The 26,373-nt window shown below is 36.8% G+C and overlaps 1 protein-coding gene across 1 annotated transcript in view; it reads right to left on the reverse strand.

Moving 5' to 3' along the window:
- Nucleotides 1–418: 418 nt before the first annotated feature.
- The window catches only part of LOC137630578 (RNA-binding protein Musashi homolog Rbp6-like), a 76,960-nt gene continuing 51,005 nt past the window's right edge, over nt 419–26,373 (reverse strand). The window contains exons 8-10 of the mRNA XM_068362141.1: nt 24,837–25,024; nt 12,901–12,952; nt 419–12,714 (exon numbers count right to left, since the gene is read on the reverse strand). Coding sequence (XP_068218242.1) covers nt 12,914–12,952; nt 24,837–25,024 — 227 coding nt within the window. The 3' untranslated portion in view covers nt 419–12,714; nt 12,901–12,913. The remainder of the gene's footprint in view (nt 12,715–12,900; nt 12,953–24,836; nt 25,025–26,373) is intronic.

The raw sequence follows: 26,373 nt of genomic DNA on the forward strand, positions 1-26,373 counted from the left end.
TTTTTTTTTTTCCTCTCTCGGTGTAGTTCCGATCGACCTGGCTATCTATTCAATGTGAAGCAATTTGACTTGGGCATTTGTTTTCTGTTCATATTGCATTTCTGCATCAAAAAATACAGTAATATTTAAATTTTCAATTCGTACTTTTGACAAGTTAATCAAGTTAAGATTTTCAAGATTTGATTACTGGTGAATGTTATTTTTTCTTGGAATTGGTTGATGATACAAGTTGTTAAATGGAAAAATATTTGTATGCATGATCCGGCCATATTGCTGGCTAGCACTCCACAGTAGAGACTGAGAACGTAGATGACAATCATTATCATCCTGCTGCAACATGAAAAAATGTACAAAAAATGTAATAATAATCGCAATATTGGCAATTAAAGTATTTGGATAAATAAAATAGTCAAGTTAGTACAGTTTGTGGACAATACATCTTTATTTGTTTCCTTCAGGTATAATATCATACTGTATTACCATGTCTTACCTTAACGTTTAGCGTATAGAAGAACACACCCCAGGACGCCCGAACAAGGAACATCCAAATGTTCACAAAGCTGCTCCGCCCCGATTACAAAAGCCTGCAGGGAAAGCCTCGTCTGGTTTCCCTCCACTTCCCTGGCAGCCTCCCGATTTACCTCAAGAGTCAAAGTTTTTCGTCTTTTGGTTACTTTCAAATTAAGTTCAACTACGTACAGCTAATAGCTGCCTCGGGGATAACGAGGCACCGCATGTTTCATAATTGCTATTTTAAATTAAGTTTATAATAAAGTGAATCAAGTTAATGACTTTCATTCGACCAATCAGAGAAGCGATCTGGTGCCCACGAAAGGAAATTCGATGGGACTTGCCCTGCAGACTAGTATGGGGGTTTTCGGAGTATGGGTTTATACAATGCACATACGACTCACGGCATATAATTCTCACACAACAATAGTTAGGCAGCTTGATAAATAAACCTCAAGAACCCAGCCTTATGCTCTCTGCTAGGTTCCCCGGCACAATGCTAGCTGTGCCATGGTACATCTTAATGGCTAAGTATTATAATAGTTTTATTCATTTTATAATTACTTCCCCAATAATGAGGACTTTTTGCGTCTGAATATATTTATATATACTGTACATCCTATTGCTAATAATCCATTTTTATAAACTTCCAGCTCGACCTTTCGGCAATACTTTGGGGTTGAATGATCTGCAGCCTCTACTCTAGTAAATGTCTGCACGGCATTATTATACTACATTAGTCTTTTTTTATTATTATTTTCTGAAGTTATAAAGGTTGGTTCCAGAACAGCCAGACCAATTGTGCCTATGCATAGTATCAACTATATGTATATATATACTGAATATATACTCTTGACAAATTCTAGGTATAAATAGGCCCCAAAGTATTGCTGATTAAGGTACAGCCTGGATTTCACTTGAACTTATTGCTCACATATTATTGCAGGGACAAAACCGCCCATGCACAACAGGGCAGGTAACACAACCGAGACATACACCTGAGATTGGGGCACGTGGCAACACACACATACATGCACACTTCTACGCCTCGCTTATTATTGAATATTGAACATGGCTTCTACTTCAAAAATTTCTCTTTAGGCTAATCCCTTCTTGTTCTATATTATGAATCCTGATGGAAGGAAATGAGGCATTTTTCTTTTTTGAGTGAATGTTGTGTGGGGCCGGTGACTCTCGCTACTAGACTACAGGCGCCTCAGGTTTGTGACTGGCCATCACCTGTTGTGCAGGGGTACCAACATGTGAGTACTCACAGGCCATTATACAAAGACATGATGTAAATATAGATATATATAATTATAGAATATATGTATATAAAAACAAGTTGGGAAACAACCAAACTTACCAAAAACAGTATCATTTTGATAGGGAACAACCATGAATTGAATAAAGTTAATCAAACAAAAGTAACAAACAATGCTGAACAAAACCTCGGACTACTTGTGGTATGGGTATCATAGTTGAAAATACCAGCGTGCTCGCAAATTTTGGCACATACCTTTGGGAACCTTCAAGAGCAATCAGTGGGTTACTTCCGGTTAACCAAGGTTCATCTGATAACCTGCTTGCTTCTTTTACTCGCGATCGCTCTGTTATAACCAGGATCTTATTACATCAACTGTCCCTAACTTCGCGCCAATTTCAACATCACACCTCTGAGAAATCTGGTGTCCTTTTCCGGATGACAAAATGAATTTGTCTTCGGAAAATGGTAACGCTCAAACTACACAGAGGTGAGAGGGGAAGTTACGTTTATCCACGATATATATCCAACAGTTCATTCACTTATGCTGAGATTTAGAGTTAAAAGTTAGAATTTTCTAAAACAGAGATGGAATCCCCAAGATAGATGGAAGATATATAACTTTTTGAGACTTTGGCAAGTTACCTGTCAAGCTTATATATGGACTCATACAGAGTAGAAACTTAGTTCTCATAAAGGAAACCGTAATTTCTATCATTATTATTATTATGGATGTTATTGGCAGCAAGTGGACGTTACACTTATAAGCTGTGTACACGAGTGTAAAAAGACATTCCCAGCCTACCATTATCACTCTGGAAAACATTGTTTTTTTTTAAGTGTAAATATCGTTAATAGGACATTATTATATTTAGTATAGCATGAAAATCAAAGATTAAATTCTAAAAGGAACATCTATTCTTTAAAATATTAAAATTATTTAGAGATCATTAAATAAAGTTCTATTATAGAAAAAAAAATCGGGGGATAACTAATAACTACATTAAATATACCCTATAAAAAGTACTTGGCCGTTAGACTGTTTGTCTTACAAACACTTAACAACATAACAAAAGCCATGGCCTGCTTCACCCATTTAGAAAATCTAAAATCTACCATTTTTTTCCCACTGTGTCTGTCTGGTAATGCTACAGTGTTGAGAGTTCATGTAAACGGATGTCCAATAGACCCCATTTTAATTTTGTGTACGTGCATATGTATGAATTCTTGTATGTATAGATATACGCTGCATATAAGATACACACAAGTCTACATATATACACATGCACATGAATACAAAACATCCAAATGTGTGTTGTGTGTACTTGCATGTGTACCCGAATTCATTACAAATTCAAAATGACTATGGTTTAATTACCCCAGTCGGTACTATATAAACCACTTATGTTTTAACGGCGCTACAATGCATGGAATCTCTTAAATGCTTAAATTTAACTTATAAAGTACTGTTTTATTTTCATTCAATAATTCTGTACAAAGTTAAAAAAAGGAAAATGCAAAAGATAAAAAAAAAAAAAACACCCTTTGATATCAAGAAACTGTACAGTGCGGCAACTGGTCTAAAGCGTATATTTTGATGTGTACTTAGCGTTTTAAGTTTGAGGTTTGACATCGACGAAACATCCTCGGTTTAAGAAAAAAAATCGTCCAAGAACTAGAAAGAAAGTGGGGATTCGAGTACTCCTTTGGCATCAACAAAATCACTTAAGTCTGAGATGATGATGAAAGCTGCGGTACATCGTCAGCACTGTTTCATATAGCAAGAGTAACAAGGCTTTTTAAGTTTATTTTTATTTGATTTCAAATGATATAAAACAATGATATAAAACCATTGTAAGCTTTCAAGCCGAATATGTAGAGAAATAAGGTCTCTAAACAAATAGAGAACATTACTAATAATGAATGATATTAGAAACCGCGGGTTATATCAAGTATAACGAAATTTTGCAAACAAATACAGCTATGTATACATAAGATTCGTGTGGATATAATATGAGCTTACAAATGGACTGTTTTTAATTTACTGTTTAGATGCCTTAGTAGGGAGTTTTGTTAGAAGTGTATTCATATGCTTAAAATAACACTACCATCTCATACGAATATACACATCCAGACTTCCGCACTATTTACATGTGTTATAATTTTAAAGCAACAGATAATCATGATCCTTGATGTGTTTCCTCCTGTGGGTGTACTGTACACTTAATATTTTAGAATGACCGATTACAGTTTCTTAAAATTATAAGGGAAAACAAAGTCCAATTAATCTTGCCGAAGATTAGCATCATTAACCCCATTCTTGGAAGAAATGGCTAATGTCTTCGCGATTTCATCCCCATCAAAGAAAAAAAAAATAAAGTAAAAATGGTGTGTTTTAATCTTAGGGAGGACGCATAGAGTAGCTATTTACACGAATATTCGCCCAGCTCAGTCCGTATTGAAAAAAAAATATCTGGTTTTCAGATGTTATTTTTTTTCAAGTGCTGTAGCACTAACTAGACGAATCTACGAATTAGAACCATGTCCTTTTCTATTATCTTGCATACCTAGTACAGTATGACATCCGGCAACGACATCTATTGAAGCCTACCCATGAAATACCATGATCATAGCCCAATGAAGAGTGGATGAACCGTCATAGTCTACGATTGATTTTTTTTTCTCTCTAGAGTTTGTACGTGTATCACAGAAAAGGCCCTATATAAATGGGCTTGCTTAATATCGGATCACATTTTGGACCACTGCTCTGCTACTGCTTTTTACCTGCTCCTGCTGCACTATCTTCTGCTGGGTGGCTGGCTGGTTGGATATGACTGGCTTGTGCCATGCCACACACTTGGGCCTATGGATCAATCTTTACTTTGATTTTGGCCTAACGAGAATTCTTAGACTTTTCGTATCTCTTGAAAATGGTGGTCTCCAGGCTACTCTTCCATTGGTGTTGTTTTTTATCTTTCATCCATGCTGATGTTCTTCTGTCTTTAAAAGTTCTTCTTTCTCTTCCATGTACTTTCTTCCTGTATTCTATATGGTACCTTGCTCCTCTTTATTCTTCACACTATGTCGAAACTCAACATGCCTCTTGGGTTCACATACGCAATGTTAACGTTCCTCTGGTCATTCAGGGGTCTTGGGACGCAGGCTTCCTCAAGAAAATGTTATTGCGTAATGGGTACGAACCTTACTACTACTCATCAATCTTGATGTGCTTAACAAAATGTTGCACATTTTCAATAATAAGAATTCTCATTCCAGAAACGGAATTCCAAGTCCAGTTATAGAATTCCTGGCCTAACACTCGAAATAAAAAAAGGGATATTTTTACACCATCATCTGCATGTTGTGCTTCATAACATTCACGTTGATCCAAATCGTATTAATATCATTTGCTGGTAAAAAATGACCAAAAAACTAAAGGAGTCGGACATTAAAAAGTGCAATAAACAAGTGAGCAGCGTTGAGGGGAGGAAGGAGGTTATGTCGTCTATTGCCAGTGATATGTTAAATGATTGTTTTCAAGGGTTGCAGACAACGTCTTTACAATCATACCTCGTTAATTTGAGCTGTTAGGAAGTTTATTATTATTATTATATTATTATTAAGGTGGCTGAGAACTAGGATGGCTTTCCACTTCACTGGAACCGAGGGCAGTGATTAATCAAAACTACTCAAAAACACTTTGAGGTGTTCCATGGAAAAAAACAAAAAACTAATGAATTGAAAAAATCCTTACATGGAAAAAAATAATAAAAGAGCAACGAATAACTAACGGAGTGTTTCAATAGAAAAAAAAAATTAAAAAGTTCAAATTAACGAGATGCGATGATGCTTCAGATTGGGTGGGGTTACAGAAGGGATTACAAAGAGGCCCAAAATTCGCCGAGACTTTGTTACAAAAGTTCAACTCTTGCTTTCGCAAATAGATTATCGATTGGCTAAAAACCCCAATCTTTAAAGCTCTAACTAAAACTTAACTAAATCTTTCCTAATTTCAAAATCTAGCAGGCTGTACACATATTCCCGTTATACAAAAATACAAGAAAATATTTATAAATAATGAAATACTCCTAACTAAAACGCCTTGAAAAGACTTTCTCCGAGGCAAGGCTATGCACTATGGTATCTCATAAGTATGCCTAGAATCACTCTCTCATCACAATGATCGAAGTCATTTATTTACAGCTAAATTAATTCATCGTTAACTACGAAATTCCTTTAATAAGCGCATGTTGGGATTCTTTGCTAAAATAAAATACGAAATAATACAAACATCGTGCAACAGGCAAATCACAAACTTATTAAATCTTGCAAACAAGGTCTGTTAGAAATTAGGTTTTTCCATGAAACGAACGAGAACTTTCATGAAAACACTCAAAATATTTCTTAGGATATTTTTGAACCGTTTCACAAAATCGAAATGTCATATTTACGGTACGGTATCGTGTACATGTATTATGTAATTTCTAGCAAAACGAGTTCATAACAGAAACGCGTGAAATATCCAGTGAAAAGTTGCATGAATGTTCACTAAATTCTTTTTCCACGAAAAATAGCTAAGGAACTTGATGACACTATTCCCAAAAGTCCTAAATTAACTTAGTAAACCTATCACCCACGGAACAACTGCAAAACTAAATCTTACAACAGCAGCCTTCCCAGGAACCAAGAGAAAACTCACACTAATCTAATACAGTACACCGACGCATTCGGCTGTCCAAACATGGTATAATTCTCATTACAAAATATGCATTGGTTTGCATCAGAGGCGTAACAAGACTATCTAATAATGATAATGATAATAATAAAAAAAAACAAGATACAAGATTACTTACGAATCTCACACTAGAATATCATACCAAAAATAAATTTCTGTATTTATGTACTAGTGCCTATAGTCAAATGAAGAACATGAGTCAACCCATAAATGGAAACGGCAAAGGCTTCTTTTTTATTTCTCTGTTGGTTTATACTTAGGCAGTTCGAGAACAATAAAGTAGTGCTCCTACGTCTTATAAAATTGGGGGTTTGGACAATAACATTCAAAAGACGACAGAATCATAATAAGAATCATTTAACAACAATAAAACGTAAGCGGTTCCTGACTCGTGGCTTAGGCGTTTGAAGTTTATTCTCCGAAATTCAACTTCTTCGAGATAAAAAAGAAAAAAAGTGCAATGAAATAAATAACAGACAAAATTCCTTTCCCTGGGACACCATAGTCATCCTAATTTACCAGCTGTATTTTGAAAAGGACTGATTCTGAAATCACCCAAGAGATGAACTCATTTTTTCTTAGTTTTCACGTGCACACGCCATTGACAATGCGTGCACATAGCATATATGTCATGTATAATATATAGAATTATATTTTACATTATATATGTTTGTACATACATATGCAGCAAACGCCCTTATTGTGAACTTCCGTGTCTGGTTAAGGTGTCCAGCATATTCACCTGTCCTAGTGCGTCTATCACTCAAAAATTCAACACAGGAAAAGAATAATTGACAGTCATTTATCATTATGAAACAACTCAAGTCTGCCAAGAAATACACGTGGTTATTATTTGACATTATCCTAGTAATATTCTTTAGATATAGTATTCACCCACCTTACGGTATAAAGGATTAACAACAGCGAGGAAAAGACTATGAACATTATTACACTTGATAACAATATATTTCCTCCTGCAATGCTAACTACTTTAAAAGATCAAATTTGCTTACAGAACATGTTCATAGTCCTTTTTTTTTGAGTAGCTTAAACCTAAGTTTACATTCTCAGAAAATTTACAAGACATAAGAATACGGAGACGCAGCCTGGCGACCGTTAACCTGAAAAATCGCCTTTAAAGACATTAACGTTCGCAAGAAGGCGAACAAACTTTAATTTTAATCAGGCAATATTTCCACTGGCTAACAATGCCACACTTCGTCACATTTATGTATATATATATATGCATTTATATATATATATATTTTATTTATATATGTATTTATGTATATAATGTACAAGAACTGCCACAAGCCACAATTTAGATTCACACGTCCGGAGACGTGGTACAGGAGGTGGCTGAGTACAACACCTCAGAAGACATACAATCGTTTTTGTTTTATCTTCCATAAGGAGGAGGGGGGGAGGGGCAGCCAACGAAAAGAATCTTTTTCTTATTTCCATTAACAAGATGAAAAAATAATCTAGAATTACCTTCCTATACAATAATCTGTATTATTTTCTATTGTATTTATTATTAATTATTTTGTCCATCAGCGTATCAGCAAACCTGTACACCAACACTTTGCATCTATATTAATTATCGCGTTTTTCCTCCTGAAGGGTCGTCGAGCTAACTAACAGTTACCTAAACCCCGATATAACGGTTTCATAATAAATTCTGACATGATCTAGCGACCAATCAATCATCTGGCTATATTTCCACTATTACAATATTCTATTTACATAATCTGACATAGTGATGGGGGGGACTACGGGAGCTACGGGTCCAATATAAAGTCTAACTAAAAATTATAATCATAAGAACAACAGTTGCATAGAAAACCTCCAACGTTAGATAGACTTCAGACTTTGAGAAAACATATTCAATAATAATGAAGAGCAATAACACATCCTATACACTACTACTTTCTTTATAAATTCTAATTATACCATTAGGCAGCAGATTGATGATAAACTTTCAAAATATAATAAGTTTTCATTCTTTTCATTCAACACAACCCATAAATGATTGATGTACAAGTGACGGAGATATTTTTTTTTTTGTCTGGTGGTGGAGAATAGGACGAGGATCTTTGATCAAAGGATCCCGCTAGGTTATCTTTAAAACATAAATCTTGACTTTGTATTTTTTTTGTTTTCCAAAAAAAAAAAAAAAAAAAAAAAAAAAAAAAAAACAATCTCGTAGACAACATAACAGGTGGTCAGCATTTGTGCGGCTCGTGTCGGCATTTCTGAGTTTGGCCAAAATTCTCTTTCTGTGTACAGTTGCCTTCATTAATTCCAGTACACTGACGTGTCATTCGCTTCTCCTATGAAGTGTACCGGAATTAATGAAGCAAACTTGTACAAGTGTAACACAACTGCGGCACACACTGGCCTTCAGTCCTGCCTCAAGTCCATATACACGAATTCGAGATCTCTCACACGCTGACGTCATCGCATTTTAACAATAAGCATCACATGACCTGCGTCCAATAATGAACTCTCTTTTTTTATCGGTTATGATTTTTTTTTTAAATTGGGCTTCGGGGAAGGGTGACTCTTCAGTTTTTTGTTACTATCTTTATCTAACGCTTTGATGACACAGCCATAATGACGTTATTTGAACAGATTCCGCTGGAAACCAGCTGGAACGGTATAATAGCTGAAAATGACTCATTACGTGTGTGTGTGTTTGTGTCTCTCTCTCTTTCTACCTAGACTTTATATATATATCTATATATATCTAAATCTCTACTACAGTTTTATTATTAGTATTAACATCCACCATCCAGAAGATCACATACTGTCTATCAAAGTGAACGCAGTTTTCTTCATCTTTACAAAAAGGAAATTACTTTGATTTTTTTGTCTTACCATATATAGTAGGGGGTTGGTTTTTGGGGTTGGGTGCCCACGGCATGTGTGTGTGTGTCTGTGTGAGATATACCTCAATAATAAAAACTAGACATCACTTATACTGGTCTGGACTTAAACTGTATAATAACATTTGTTTGCATACGAACTAAGACATTAAGAATTACTTCAGCTGGTCTTATAAATACAAACCTTAAAATAAAATGTTATACAACTATCTGCATCCACCTTACTACTTCTCTATTATGAAAGACATTCAATTCTCACACCTTTGAAAGATGGGCGGCTCGAATAACTAAAATAAAGTCCAAACATATTTGTTATCATGGCAACATAGTACAAAACGGAGGAATCAGACTTTATTCAAGATTTTTGTCGCTTCTTAATTAATCATTTTTTTTGGGAAAAAGGAAAACCTAGTAATGACAACCAGAGCTACTCCCCATACAAGGTCGGGAGAGGCCGCAGCCCGCACCCACGGCGTTGATATATAATATATTATATATATAAACCTGGTCTATTGCTTCACAGTATATCCTCTATATCAGTCGTCTGACGATGTTACAAAAATATAGTGAAGTATTTTGGCGTATAATTTCACCAGTTCGCTTGATGTAGAATTTCGTGCGCTCTCCCAGCTGGAAACTTTAATGATTATTTATGGAAAAAGTTAAGAAAAACCCAATGGGATAACCCCGTTTTAAAACCATGAACAAACCACGATCCCGGAGAGATGATCTTTTTTTTTTAAAGTCTTAGTATCTCGCTCACTACCCCTGTTAATTTTAATTTCAAAACAAACCCTCGCGATATCTCAACTTTCAATTTCTGCTCGCAATCGTTCAAGAGGCACTACTGAGAGGACATAGAAAAAAGCTGGATGGAAAATGAAAAAAAGAAAAGAAAATAACATCTTTTAGAATGACGAGGACGTCTTCTTGAGATTACGACTCTGGTTCGCGTGCTGCGGGGGGCAAAGCGAGAGAGATTCTACATCAACCTTCTGGCAGGAAGAAGAATAATCTAGGCTCCGTAAAGGGTTATTTACATACCTGTGCAGTAGCGTCAAGCTTCTCATCCAATCGGTAATATTTGAACTCGACGCTGTAAATTAGTTTACTCATTGTTTTAAATATATTCATACAGGAGAAAAAGTTGAAATAGGCAGGCGACTATTACAAACTATAGATTCAGTAGTTCACGGTGAGTGAGAACTTTCTTTTTTTTTTAATATTACTTTACTCACAAACTATCGAGTTCCTCTCCGGTGAGAGGACTAATAGAAAAAAATACAGATGAGATGAGAGAGAACTGCTAGAAATAGTGCATTGCGAAATTACAAATAATATACTATGCATCTAAATTTGTTTATAAAAATCATTATGTATAATACAGTATATGAAATCAATAAGAATTATATAATAAGTACAAGGACCTTCATCAGAATAGTTTTTAACACACACATACTTGATTCGTAAAGCCTCTGTTTGCATGATAATTTAATTTCCTATTTATTTTTCAATCGAAAAACAACAAAGTTTTAAAAAAGCGCAATAATGATGAGGTTTCACCTTTGAACATAGTTAAGAATGCAGACAAAATTCTCCTAAGCTTACCCTGTCATGCCAGTTATGAGGCATTGTTGACACGACCGTCGAGTGCCACCTTTAAAAGAATACTGTACAATAACTTTCCAGTATACACTGTTGGAGGAGCGACCTAACTACCAGGAATGGCTCTTATGCACTTGTGACTTAAGGGTGAAACTCGCTGATCACACAACAATTATTACAGAGAGGTATCAATCGATCTTCACCTGCGATAAAACTTCGAAATATTTAGTTTTCTTCTATTAATACTCTGTTTCTATAGCCCTTTCTTTTACCCTGTACATTAAAATTTTTCTCTAATTACTCCTAACGAGGTGTGAACGTGAGTATATTAATATTATTATCAATAATTATTAATTATCATTAATGTTAATCAATAATATTATTAGTATTAGTATTACAGTGCCGAGATCCGTTATTTTGAACTTGTATTTTTTTTTTCTTTCTCACTTTAAAAATCTACTTTAAAAAGATGTTTCCTTTTCCATTCAAGTGAGGAAAAGACGGCCATACAGAGACTACTTATATTCTGCTAATGCAATCCATTCAAAATGACTAACCCCGTCACATATATAATAGAGTAAAGCAACCAGAACAATATTATTTCAACGGATGCAACACCTTTTTGTATGTACATGAACTTAAATGGCTAGCCACAGTTGTCTATATATATAGATACCAACTTCCAACTCACTTTTACATGCAATAACAATAGTATGTTGAGTACATTGACCACTGCTGTAAAGCTTTATTATTAATCATTATTATTTATATATTCAAATTTGCCATGGAAAAGAATCATCAGTAGGCTTGTTTATTAAAGCCCCTATTTTTCTTATAGTTGGAGAGAGAGAAGAACACTCCAAAGTTTATTCATTTTTTTTTTTAGTTTTTTGTTTTTATTTATATATATCATCTCGAAGCAACACGGCATTTGACATCGCCGCCACAGATACTTGTCCTAAGACCGGACCACAGAGGTTTCACAGGCTGGAGAGCTTTAAAGAAAAGATAAAAAAAAAACCAGGAGTGTGCTCCAGTTTTGAAGTGTTCGGACAGTTCCTGAAGGCCTTTGAAACGGCCCGTTATCATCCACCCCTTCAGAAAAGTAATAAAAAGTAAAGACTTCCTCCCATCTCAGGGGAGGAAGCAAAGAACAATGGGGCGGCTGGTGAGGGGGTGGGGGAAGGTTGACGGCTAAGAACAATGATGATAATTTCATACCAGTCTAAAAGACATTTGACGCATCAAGCCGTTTCATGTAGTAGTGTCTTTAATTCCTTTTCTTTCATTCCGGAGAAAAGATCCAGAGGCAATTGGAGTAAGAAAATGTGCGGTGGTGGTGTGTGGATGCACTGTTGTCTCCTCAGTTTGCGGGAGAGAAGAGGAAATTGTCGGAGACGTGTTGGTTGGCCAGTCGCAAGAAGAGAGAGGGCTTCGGGAGAGAGTTTGGGGTATGGGTGAAGAAGACGATTAGTGGTGGTCGTGATATAGTAGTAGAAGTAGTGGTGGTGGTGCAAATAATAGTCAAACCATCCACCCTGGTTGTGAAGACCCGTGCCGTTTTGGTGGTGATGGTTTGGTGAAAAGATGGCGAAGCGTTGGTTGGTGGAGCAGTGTCCAAACAGGAACCCTACTCGATAGTAATCGAAGAATCACCACCTAGCCAGTTTCCACGGTCTATATTGACAACTATACTGCGATGAGCGGCTTATCTGTTAATAAGAAAAAAAAATTGTGAAAGAATTTTGCAAGTATATAACATGGCACTGCTAGTGAAAAAACATGTAACAATGCATACAGTTTGATCATTTGAACTTGTGAAGTTTAAGATGCCTAGAAATATTTCAATAAATGACCGCGAAGTTGCAAGTCTTCTTAAGATTAATTGAAATACTTACTCTGTTCTATTCCTCAGTGATATCCATTGGCATAAGCAGCTATGAGTGGACCCTGCAATAAAATAAATGAAGGCTTTAGTACATTAAAATGCAGTCGCAAACAAACAGACTGCAAGTGACCGAGACAAGAAATATTGTTAGAAGCAAAACGCATAAGAAAATCAATGTCAAAGTTTTTAATGAGAAATATTTGAGGCAGAAACAAAATTTTTAAAATTCATCTTTTTGACAATGCAATTATGATTTCTGTTAAGCTACTTTCGTTCCAGCGTTGGCAACTTCCATAAATGCGTTTTGTGTTTCCTTATTTCCCTTCCTCACTGGAATTTTTTCCCTGATGGAGTTCTTTTCCTATAGTATCCAGCTTTTTCAACTAGGGTTGTAGTTTAGCTAGTTATAATATGTATGTATATATATATATATATATATATATATATATATATATATATATGTATGTATATATATATATATATATATGTATGTATATATATATATATATATATATATATATATATATATATATATATATATATATATATATATATATATATATATATATAAATATGTATATTATTAGAATATACATAAGATCTATTACTATTATTATTATTAATAACCAAGGTACAACCCTAGTTGGAAAAGCAAGATACTACAATCCCTAGAGCTACATAACGGACATAACCCCGGTGTGGAAAGGAAATAATAAATATATATATATATATATATATATATATATATATATATATATATATATATATATATATATATATATATATATATATATATATATATATATATATATATATATATATATATATATATATATATATATATATATATATATATATATATATATATATATATTACCAATTACTCATAAAACTCGAGATCAGTAACAACGTTAAAATAGGTCTGTGATATAAAAACTATGAAAAGAGACTTGCTTCAAATTGTTCAACATAAAAGCAAGTGCAAATAGTTTGAACTAAAACCAATTTAAACAGCAGATTAGGAATATTCTTCAATCTGGTCAGAGCTGAAATAAAGCTCCTTGAAAACTGTGTAGTTTTGAGCCTTATAATGGGGAAAAAAAAACTTAGAATTGCATCATACCTAGTACAATGTACAAGATGGTACGGAGGCACCAGTTGGGTATTAACCGATAAGCAGAATGAACCAGGGTTTCCGTGAAGGGTCACAAAGATACAAAAATCGATACAAGTACATACAGGTAGAAACAAGTTATCAGTGCGAAGGGAGAGTGATAACGACAATATACAAAAACCAGAAAAACTGTTAGTGTTTGAGCTTGTGATACGCATGTACATGGGTCCTCCCCTAACAAAGATATACATGTGAAATATGGTGCCCTCCTCCTGAGAGGCGTACTGTAGGTGAGTCATCTGGCAGGAGATACGCAGATTTTAGGTGATCAATTGAGACCCAGCTTTCTTTGCCACGCATGTTAAGGAGGAATGCTTTCGGCGTACGACATCACGAGGAAAGGGCCCATGTAGGGGGGACGTTAACGGTGGCTTGTTAGTGTTGTTATACAGGTAAACGTGCATTGCCAAGTGCCGATCTGTCGTCATGTGTTGTTTAGCTTGGGGCATGCATGTCTGGCGGAATGGAGTACATTTTCCCACAACGTGACGTACGAGCTGGAGATTGTCGGACTAGGTTGCAGAGGGAAAAAATTTGGCAGGGATGAACAACAGGTCACCATACACCATTTCATTTGCCGAGAAATCCAGGGGATTTTTAGAAGTAGTCCTTAGTCCCAGAACGACCCAGGGAAGCTGGGTAAACCAGTTGGAGTTCTTGCAGGGGGACCTCAAAGATACTTAGAGGGTGCGGTGAAAAAAAAATTCACCCATACCATTGACTGCAGGGGTATATGCGGTTGTCTGATGAAAAGTGAAACCCAGGAGATTCGCTAATAATGTCCACAATTGAAAGGGGAAAGTGGTAACCGTGTCAGAAGTAACATGCTCGGGGATACCAAAGCTTGCTATCCTTCCTGAAAGTAAGGCACATGTACACGAGGTGGACGTTTCCATGGAAATAGCTTCAGGCCAATGAGTGTAGTGGTTGATGGCACTAAACATGTAACTATGTCCTTGTGATGTCGGTAGGGACCTACATCAACGTGGATGTGGGCAAAGTGCCGCTGAGATTGAGGAAAGGTGCCCACTTCTGAATCCGTGTGTTGGTGTACTTTAGAGGTTTCGCATGGAGTACAGGGGGAAGCCAATCCTCAGCATCCTTAGTAATATGCCATGCTAAAGAAACTTTGTCTTTACCAGCTGTGCAGTAGAACAGCGCTAGGAATGTGAAAGGCCATGAATGAAATCAAACATCTGTCAGCGCATGGGAGAAGGTATCCACAGTTTAGGTCTACCAGTAGTGACGTCACAGATGGTGGCAGCGTTGAAGTCTTCAAGAGGGACATCATCAAGAGGGAAGTGTAAGATGTTCTACATGCTTGGTATTCTGGATCTTTTTTGCTGGCCTTCTGGCTAGGTGTTGTAATCCAATCCAAGGTGGATGGCGCCAAATGAGTTTCTTGACAAGAGCATCGACAACGGGATTCATTTTCCCAGGGATGTGCTGAAGGGTACAATTGTATTCAGTCATTGCCGAGAGAAGTTGGCGTTACGGGTGGACAAGGCATTAGACTGTCAAGTGAAGGCATGTATGAGAGGCATGTGGTCCGTGCGAATGACGAAAGGTATACATTCCAATAAGTGGTGAAAGTGACAGACAGCCAAGTGCACCACCAGCAATTTGCTGTGTAAGGTAGAGTAGCCGGATTCTGCCTTGAACAGCTTCTTTTCGATGAAGGCCAATGGGCAGGGCGAGCCATTTACCCCCTGCTCGAAGATTTTCCCAAAAGCAACGTCGCAAGTATCAGTGAAGAAGGAGAGGTACATGTGGCACAAGAAAAGCAAGAGCAGCAGCGGCTGATAGGGCATTCGTTGCGTCAGAAGGCCGCTTCTTGAATGGGACCCCACTTGCCCTCGAGGGTGGCGTAAAGGAGGCAGCTATGGCCGGCAGGAAACAGTGGTAATAGTTGATCATGCTCAAGAATTCTTGCGGTGCTTTGACGGTTGAGGGTGTGGGGAAGTTCTGAACTGATGCTACCTTCTCAGGGAGGGAGTGGACTCCTTCAGGAGTGATGCGGTACCCTAAGAACGATACTACTTTGGCGCCAAAGGTACACTTGTCGTACCGGACTACAAGACTGTTCACTTGTAGGTGGTCGATCACGATGCATAGATGATGGAGGTGTTCCTCTTTAGAGGAGAGAACGCAAGAATGTTGTCCACATAGCATACACAGAAGGGGGATGTCCTCTAAGATGGTGTCCATGAGACATTGAAAAGTGACCCCAGCATTATGAAGACCAAAACAGGAGTAATTGAAGGTGTATGTACCGAAGGGGGTGGTGATGGCAGTCTTGGGCATGTCTTGTGGGTTTATGGGCACCTGATAATACCCCTTCAGGAGGTCTCGAGTGTAGAGAAAACCTTCGCTTTGTGCAAGTAGGTGGTCACATCGGTTAAGTTTGGGAGGAGATAGTGATCTGGTTCTGTCTGCATGTTCAGGCAACTGTAATCCCCACACAGACATAGAAAGCCATCTTTCTTCATAACGATGTGCAGGGGTGATGACCTGGACTCTGAGCCTTTTGACTAAATCCCATTTCTTCCATTTTGGCAAACGTGTGTTTAGCGGCTACCAAATGATCAGGTGCCAGACATCTGAATCTATCGAACACTGGGAGATTTGTCGTCTTGATATGGTGATAAATACTGTGTTTTACAGGAACTGTTGGCGTTTGACTTAGTTCTGGACAGAAAACTTACGAGTACATTGTTAGGTGGGGGTAGGCATCCGTGGGTGCGCTGATATGCAGAGCGAGATTGGAGGAGATGTGTTGGAGAGTTGTCGAGGAATACGAATCCTCATTGACTACACGCTACATCAACCAGGAGAAGGAAGTGTGACAGGAATTCTGCACCAAGGATTGGCAATGTGACACACAATGAGAGACTTCCAAATATATTTGGCACTTCAAAACAATAACGTGAATGTTTCATAACCGTAGGTGGGTACCTCATATCCGTTGGTTGGCAGCTACCAGGTGGATGTCGGCATACATAGGCAGACTACGTCGTGTCCTGGAGAGTGGCCTTGGTAAAAAATAACAGCAAGCACCCATATCTACCAAAAATCATACTCCCACAACTGTATCACGTAAAAAGAAGAGATTAGTGTCAGGGGAGGCCACAGCCACAAGCAATGGCCTACTTGCACGGTCTTTGGCCACTAACAACCATTCACACATTTCTCGCAGCAGCCCCGAATTTGGAGTGGTAGTAGCATAACTGCAGCCGATGGGCGTCAGGAAGTGACTGGAGAAGTTGTTGGTTGGGGCATAAGCGAGGGGTTGTATATGTGGGTGGTGGTCAGCTTTAGTCGTCGCTACGGCATATCACGGGGGTGGTGTCTATATCCTATCGCATTCACGTCTGCTTTGGTCTATGTTGAATAGGTGTTCACTTCGTCAGGAGTGGAGGTGTTGATAGAGGTCTGGAAGGTAGTGAGGTGGCTATCCATAACGAGCGTCGACTTTGGTCACCAGGTCCTTCATGGGTAAAATATGACATCGAGGATAGCAGCACGTACAGGTTAGGGTAGGCGCCGTACCCGGGCATGAAGTAGATTCACTTCACGAGGAGAGTTGTCTGCGGCAGGTTGTAGGCGAGGGATAGCCTTTTTGTCCCCCCAACGGTTGTTGTGAGAGAGGTGAAAAAGTTACCTATGCGGGCAGCTGGCGATGGCGAATACTCCTGCTTGAGGTATGATTTGAGGGCGTCGTACGTTATTGGCGTGTCTTCTTGCTCGCACAGCCAATCGGAGATTTCCAAGAAATTGTCCTCGGGGATCACCGAGAGAAGGTAATCTGGTCTGGTGCTTGACTGAGTCACGCCTTTGTTGCGAAACTGGACTTCAGCACGCTGGAACCATGCGAATGCATCTCCGCTAGCGAATTATGCAGATGCTTATGTAACATGTACAAAAGAACTATGTGAATGACAGTATTGTTTCTTAAAAGCAAATTTTTACAATCAAGAATCACATGTAGAGTTTTAATTTCCTAATACAATGTTCTAGATGTTAAGAAGCCATTACTTCAGTATCGGCAAATATTCAATAATGTATGATAAGAACACAATATAAATGCTGCACCTGACAACAAATATGTAACGGTCAGATTTCTTTTCCTAATACTGCATGTTTTTAAAATACACGAATTGAGTAGAATTTATATATATATATATATATATATATATATATATATATATATATATATATATATATATATATATATATATATATATATATATATATATATATATATATATATATACACACACACACACACGTTCGTACTGATGAGAGTTTCTCTCTCACGTTCAAAAACAGTTTCTTGAATCATGCTTATTCTTTTTTTTATTAATTTGAATATAAAAGTTGGGTGGTTCCATTTTCTTTTTCGCAAATCCTTTTATTAGTAACTTATTCACATTTAAGAGAAATGTTCCCTTTTTAATTGCAAATGCTGTATTCAGGAATATAAAAGTATTTTGTTGAAAAGGGAAAGGGATAGTGTATCACCAAACATAAGAATGTGAAGGATCAACAAAATTGATAACATTTTGATATAGGAGACACGCGAATTTGCCAAGTTCTGATTAAGTTGAAAATGTGATCAGGAAACTTAAAGATCAGGAGACGTCGCTATTGCAGAAGTTCTGATTGATGGGAAGGAAGACAAACTAACAACGTTTATGACATTAAACATTTTGAGCGAAGGCCACGTCTACTGACCAAATGGGAGGATCGGGTATTGACAATCTCTGCATTGAATAGCTTTGATTATATTGTTCATTATATTCTCTCTCACTCTCTCTCTCTCTCTCTCATATATATATATATACACAGAGATAAGTATATATATATATATATATATATATATATATATATATATATATATATATATATATATATATTATATATATATATATATATATATATATATATATATATATATATATATATATATATATATATATATATATATATATATCTGCAAATCTTAAGTTATTAAGGTATTCCCCATTAATGTTAATTCCTACATTTTCCCAATCTAAATTCACAAAAGCTACTATAAGGCATGCTGTGAATGATTATCTAACTTCTTTCTCAATCTGAATTTTCTCAGTATCTTTATATATTTCTAGCATTGCTGTACTTCCCATATACAGTTGATTGATATCTTCAAATATTCTAACATAAGATTTATCTATTTTCTGTGTTTGAAGGGCTTTCAATACTGCTCAAGTTTCAACAGGATCGAGAGGTTTCTCATAGTCTGTATAATATCATGCCATACGTCGTGGTTTGTCATACTGGATTTTTCCATTAGCTGATTAATTTACTTGGATACAGTTATAGTTGTAGGGCGGTAATCCATCAGGTCTTTTGTGTCTTTAGTGAATTAGTGTAATGATAAAAGTTTTTCCAAGTTGTAGGCATAGAACATTATTAAAACATTATTGCAGACACTTTGTGCAAAGGTCAGCGAGTTTTACTATGTGATGTCCTCTATCTACTATTAAATAAATTATTAGCCCATCTTCTCCTGCTGTATTGCCTCTTTTCTTGCCTTTAAATGTTGCCTTTCCTTCTCCCACAGTTACTTTTGGTACCGGCACAGGTGTTTCATTATTTCTATTGGCAAGGTTATTTCGTATATCACTACTTGGTAAGTATGGCGTACCAGGTGAAAATGAGAGTGGTGAGAGACTGGTAGACATGTGTGTTGAACAAGAGATGGTAATAGGTGCTAGCTTCTTTAAAAAGAAAGATAAGAATAAGTATACATGGGTAAGAGTGGCAAATGGAAGAGTAGTAGAAAGGGCATTAATGGATTATGTGTTGGTAACTAGAAGAATGTTTGGAAGATTGAAAGACGTGCACGTGTTTAGGGGTATGGCTAACGGTATGTCTGATCATTTTTTGGTGGAAGGAAAATTAGTTGTAGCAAAAGAGTGGGGGAATAGAGTAGGTGGATGTAAAAGGGAGGTAGTGAGGATTGAAGAGCTAATAAAACCGGGGGTAAAAAGTAAATATCAGGAAAGGTTGAAAATGGCATATGATGAGGTGAGAGTAAGAGAAACTGGTAATTTAGAGGAGGAATGGAAGTTAGTAAAAGAAAATTTTGTTGGGATTGCAAGTGATGTATGTGGCAAGAAGGTTGTTGGAGGCAGCATGAGGAAGGGCAGTGAATGGTGGAATGAAGGAGTGAAGGTGAAAGTGGAAGAGAAGAAGAGGGCTTTTGAAGAATGGCTGCTGAGTAATAGTATAGAGAAGTATGAAAAATATAGAGAGAAAAAGGTGGAAGTAAAGCGCAAGGTACGTGAGGCAAAGAGGGCAGCTGACCTGAGGTGGGGTCAGGGATTGGGTCAGTCATATGAAGAGAATAAGAAGAAGTTTTGGAAAGAAGTGAAGAGAGTAAGGAAGGCTGGCGCAAGAATTGAAGAGACAGTGAAAGATGGAAATGGAAGGTTGTTAAAAGGAGAGGAGGCAAGGAAAAGGTGGGCGGAATATTTTGAAAGTTTGCTGAATGTTGAGGATAATAGGGAGGCAAATATAACTGCTGTTCCAGGTGTTGAGGTGCCAGTGATGGGAGATGAGAATGAGAGAGAGATAACAATAGAGGAAGTGAGGAGAGCACTAGATGAAACGAGAGTAGGAAAAGCATCTGGTATGGACGGTGTGAAAGCTGAGATGTTGAAGGAAGGGGGTGTGACTGTACTTGAATGGTTGGTGAGATTGTTTAATATGTGTTTTGTGTTGTCAATGGTACCAGTAGATTGGGTTTGTGCATGTATTGTACCACTATATAAGGGTAAGGGAGATGTGCATGAGTGTTGTAATTCAAGAGGTATTAGTTTGTTGAGTGTAGTTGGAAAAGTGTATGGTAGAGTACTGATTAATAGGATTAAGGATAAAACAGAGAATGCAATCTTGGAAGTACAGGGTGGTTTTAGAAGAGGTAGGGGTTGTATGAATCAGATTTTTACAGTTAGGCAGATATGCGAGAAATATTTAGCAAAAGGTAAGGAGGTGTATGTTGCGTTTATGGATCTGGAGAAAGCATATGATAAGAGTTGATAGGGAAGCAATGTGGGATGTGATGAGGTTATATGGAGTTGGTGGAAGGTTGTTGCAAGCAGTGAAAAGTTTATACAAAGGTAGTAAAGCATGTGTTAGAATAGGAAATGAAGTGAGTGATTGGTTTCCGGTGAGAGTGGGGCTGAGACAGGGATGTGTGATGTCGCCGTGGTTGTTTAACTTGTATGTTGATGGAGTGGTGAGAGAGGTGAATGCTCGAGTGCTTGGACGAGGATTAAAACTGGTAGGCGAGAATGACCATGAATGGGAGGTAAATCAGTTGCTGTTTGCGGATGATACTGTACTGGTAGCAGACACAGAAGAGAAGCTTGACCGACTAGTGACAGAATTTGGAAGGGTGTGTGAGAGAAGGAAGTTGAGAGTTAATGTGGGTAAGAGTAAGGTTATGAGATGTACGAGAAGGGAAGGTGGTGCAAGGTTGAATGTCATGTTGAATGGAGAGTTACTTGAGGAGGTGGATCAGTTTAAGTACTTGGGGTCTATTGTTGCAGCAAATGGTGGAGTGGAAGCAGATGTACGTCAGAGAGTGAATAAAGGCTGCAAAGTTTTGGGGGCAGTTAAGGGAGTAGTAAAAAATAGAGGGTTGGGCATGAATGTAAAGAGAGTTCTATATGAGAAAGTGATTGTACCAACTGTGATGTATGGATCGGAGTCGTGGGGAATGAAAGTGATGGAGAGACAGAAATTGAATGTGTTTGAGATGAAGTGTTTGAGAAGTATGGCTGGTGTATCTCGAGTAGATAGGGTTAGGAACGAAGTGGTGAGAGAGAGAACGGGTGTAAGAAATGAGTTAGCGGCTAGAGTGGATATGAATGTGTTGAGGTGGTTTGGCCATGTTGAGAGAATGGAAAATGGTTGTCTGCTAAAGAAGGTGATGAATGCAAGAGTTGAGGGGAGAAGTACAAGAGGAAGGCCGAGGTTTGGGTGGATGGATGGTGTGAAGAAAGCTCTGGGTGATAGGAGGATAGATGTGAGAGAGGCAAGAGAGCGTGCTAGAAATAGGAATGAATGGCGAGCGATTGTGACGCAGTTCCAGTAGGCCCTGCTGCTTCCTCCGGGGCCTTAGATGACCGCGGAGGTAGCAGCAGTAGGGGAGTCAGCATTATGAAGCTTCATCTGTGGTGGAAATGTGGGAGGTTGGGCTGTGGCACCCTAGCAGTACCAGCTGAACTCGGTTGAGTCCCTGATTAGGCTGAAGGAACATAGAGAGTAGAGGTCCCCTTTTTGTTTTGTTTCATTGTTGGTGTCGGCTACCCCCTAAAATTGGGGGAAGTGCCTTGGTATATAGAGAGATAGACTATTGTATAGCATTGTATAGAATTGCTCTGCCATTTCTATCACTCCATCACCTTTGTTGATATTTCTATTTTCATCCTTTAGAGTAAATATCCAACTCGTCTATTCGTCAATTGCAGGTTTCTTCCGTGTTTCTTCAATTTTGGTCTGTGTTTACGAAAGTCTTAGATTTTTATTTTGTTTATTGTTTTGGATAGGTCTGCTAATTCTATTTCATCTTTCGTGTATCATTTTCTTATTTAGGTTTTTGGTGTTTTCTGTTAGTTTTCCTAGATCTTGTTTAGGATCTTTTCCACCAAATTTAGTCAAATTGCTGTTCATTTCTTCTTTACTTGATTCCATTTTATCATGTAGCTGGGAGCACTTACTTTATATGGCTACAATAGACTCTTCTGACTTTGCTCATATTACACGAGTTTGTTTTCTTTCTTGAAATTAGTTTTCTCTTTATTTCCTTAGATCTAGATAGATTTTATTTCTCACCATTGTATGGTCGCTTTACTTCAACCTGTTTAACACCACCAACTCTCTAATTAAATTAACTTTTTCACTGGGAGTAAATTTATTTCGTTTCTGATACCTCCCTTTGAGTTTCATGTCCATTTTCCTTGTACCTTTATATATATATATATATATATATATATATGTATATATATATATATATATATATATATCCTTATCATTATACGCCTATTGACACAAAGAGAGTCTGTTAGATTTCGTCAGTCTCCATCTTAAGCTTTTAAATCGAATACTTCTCCATTCATTATATCCTACTTCACGCTAATTCCCTATTAGCGATCCGACATCCTGAATCCTGCTTTATTCATCTTAGCTTTTCATTAAATTTATATCCAAATTAATCTTACAATTTTCCATTTCAAAGAATCCTAAATTTTCGATTTATCAATACTTATTTGATAATTTTTGGAGTTTGCAAATACTTTTATACACTAAACTTTCAGAAACATAGCTTATATAGCGAAGAGTAATTCCATCATTCAACCAATGTAACCATGGCGAGAAATCACGTAAAAAGCAATTCACAACTCTTGTCAGCGCAATATATTAAAGGGAAAAACTTTAATGTAGTTTTCGTGTTGTCCTGAAAACCAATCGAGCTCAATTTGTCCGAAGATTTGCTATCTTCGAATTTTAGACAACACACACACACACATATATATATATATATATATATGTATATATATATATATATATATATACGTATATATATATATATATATATATATATATATATATATATATATATACGTATATATATATATATATATATATACATATATATATATATATATATATATTTATATTCAAATAAGCCATATATGTTTGATACATAAACGTCTGGATTTCTCTTAACGACCTCGGGATCAGAGCCCCAGGCGAAATCACACATAGACAAGAGCTTGTGACCGGGCGGGAGTCGAACCCTGGTCCGGGAAACTTGTATAGATAGTGAAAACCACTTGGCCAAGTGGTTAAGTAACTGTCACTGTGCATGATTTATCATATATATATATATATATATATATATATACGTATGTATGTATGTATATATATTGTTGTATATTTGCTGAAGAAATTCATGAAAAGCAATAGTTGGCATTAAACAAGAATAAGTACAATTCTCTATGTCACGCATATTATACTCGTCCGTAAAATTAGTTTTTCCTGTAAAAAAATTAATTACATATTATTCATGCAAATTCTTTTAGCTTTTCATGTCACGAAGAAACACTTAACAACATACAAAATACAAATGTGTACAATATAGTCACTCACTTGCAAAAATTTTGTTTTCTTTTAAAAGCAGATACAAATTAACAACAGTAAAGTGTTTAAAAAGGGAGTGTGCGTTTAACAATGTTTCATGAAGAGAAGAAAACAATCGAACAACAAAGCAAGAATCTAATTTGGCACTAGCGAATGCGTTAGGAATGAGTTATATTGTGGTGATTTACACTTTATTAGTTAAAAAAAAAAAAAATCAAATAATTGATTAGTGACTTCATTCTCTGTGATTAAAGTTGAACTTTCTCAGATTTGTTCGAAATTACTCTAATGTCGTCAAATACGGATTTTTGAAGTAACGCATTACAGCATTTACCAACATGTCTAACTTTCAAGGGTGAAAAGATGCATACAATTGTCAATGGGGAGGACCTTTGCCTAAACATCAATTTAATTTCACCCAAAATAATAGTTACACAATTTCACACAAAAAGGGCTAATTATGTCTTAAAATTAACGGGATCACTCATTAAATAAAGTAAATTTTTAAGAAAATCATGTTTGTGGTATATTACTGTATTCTAACATTAAAAATAAAAATTTGGAATCAAACCATCACGTACCCTGTTGACGGCCACTGGGAAGGATGAGGGCTGTGGAGAGGCAGCCTGGACGTATCCTACTGCAGTGTCCCCTGGGGCAGCAGAGAATACATCCATGGGACCCGGAGATCCTGCATGACCGAATCCCCTGCTAGTAGCTGTGGCTGGAGACGTAGGGGGCCCATATCCCTGGGGAAAGCTGTTCATTACTGGAACAAAAGAACGGAAATCTGGATAAAGTTATATCAAGCCGTCAAGAAGGTATATGGAAGAGAGAGAGAGAGAGAGAGAGAGAGAGAGAGAGAGAGAGAGAGAGAGAGAGACCCACTATTAATTTCAAATCGTACTAAAAGTGTTAATGAAACCGATCGTCAATTCAACGGCTTTCGTCTTATATTATTTGTATCGCCGAAATGTTTCAATCATTAGTGACGCAGAATTGCACCTACTAGCAGGGGTGCCCTTTCAGCTCGTAAAAGCTTCCTAATAGCAGATTAGTGGGACAAAAATACTTCAGACCAATCAGCTGTTAGGACACTTTTCAGAGCTAAAAGGGTACCCCTGCGAGTCGGTGCAAATCTGCCTCACTAAAAAGAATTGACTATAGATTCTTTACTCTAAACAAGTCCAACTTCACCCCTTCTCATTGCAATTGGCGGTACGTAAATTAGAAGTCTATAGTTATTTGATTAAATGTATGCTAGCCATAAAATAACTGGGATCAATATTGAAATTACAGATGATATTCTAACATCCAGCATGTGTGATGTCTAAGGCAACGGAGAAGTTAACATTAGGCAATCTACCAAGCGTGTTTTTCTATTTTACTTAAGAAAACTCGAGTCACATTTAGCTGAGGAAGTAGGCGATTGCAATTCAATCTTAGTAATGACTTATCTGGTTTGTGCTGTGAATTTTAAGTTAATTCCCTTGACGAATGCATACGTCACTCATTTGTTTATTCTTTAACTTTTCCTCAATAGTTATATATCCTAGTTAACTTATCAACAATGTAAGGTTTCTTCGAAGTTGTATGCTCTCATAATCAATGCAGAATACACTAACGGTTTTTTGTTCGACACTCGATATTTGGACTGGCGATTTTTTTTTCTTTTTTTTTTCTTGGTTAGATACGATTATGACGAGTTAATTGTCTTGTAGCCAATCAGTATTCACTTGTAATGATAATTGTGTGAAATTCTGTTTTCATGGGTGTGAAACTATGAAATATTATTTCTGGCAATATTATGTTAGGCTATCCTTGATGGTTTCAGAGGTTCGGATATGATAAAATCCAATAGTTATATAAGGATTTTAGGTGTATCAATTTGCTTAAGTATTTATTTTACTGTCGTTTATTTTAAAAATAGGTCTATTTACTTCGGAAGATCGTCAAAAGGCATGTTAGAATTTAACTTTTATAAAAAAATATGTTCACTGATGAATAAAATTAACATTCACACTCATTTCATCCAAGTGGAATTAAATATGAAAGACTTTGAGGAAAGTAAGATTATATTTCTTCACCTTCTGTGAACAGATTCTTATTGCCTAAAGC

Source organism: Palaemon carinicauda, chromosome 38, assembly GCF_036898095.1.
Source record: "Palaemon carinicauda isolate YSFRI2023 chromosome 38, ASM3689809v2, whole genome shotgun sequence".
Lineage (NCBI taxonomy): Eukaryota > Metazoa > Arthropoda > Malacostraca > Decapoda > Palaemonidae > Palaemon > Palaemon carinicauda.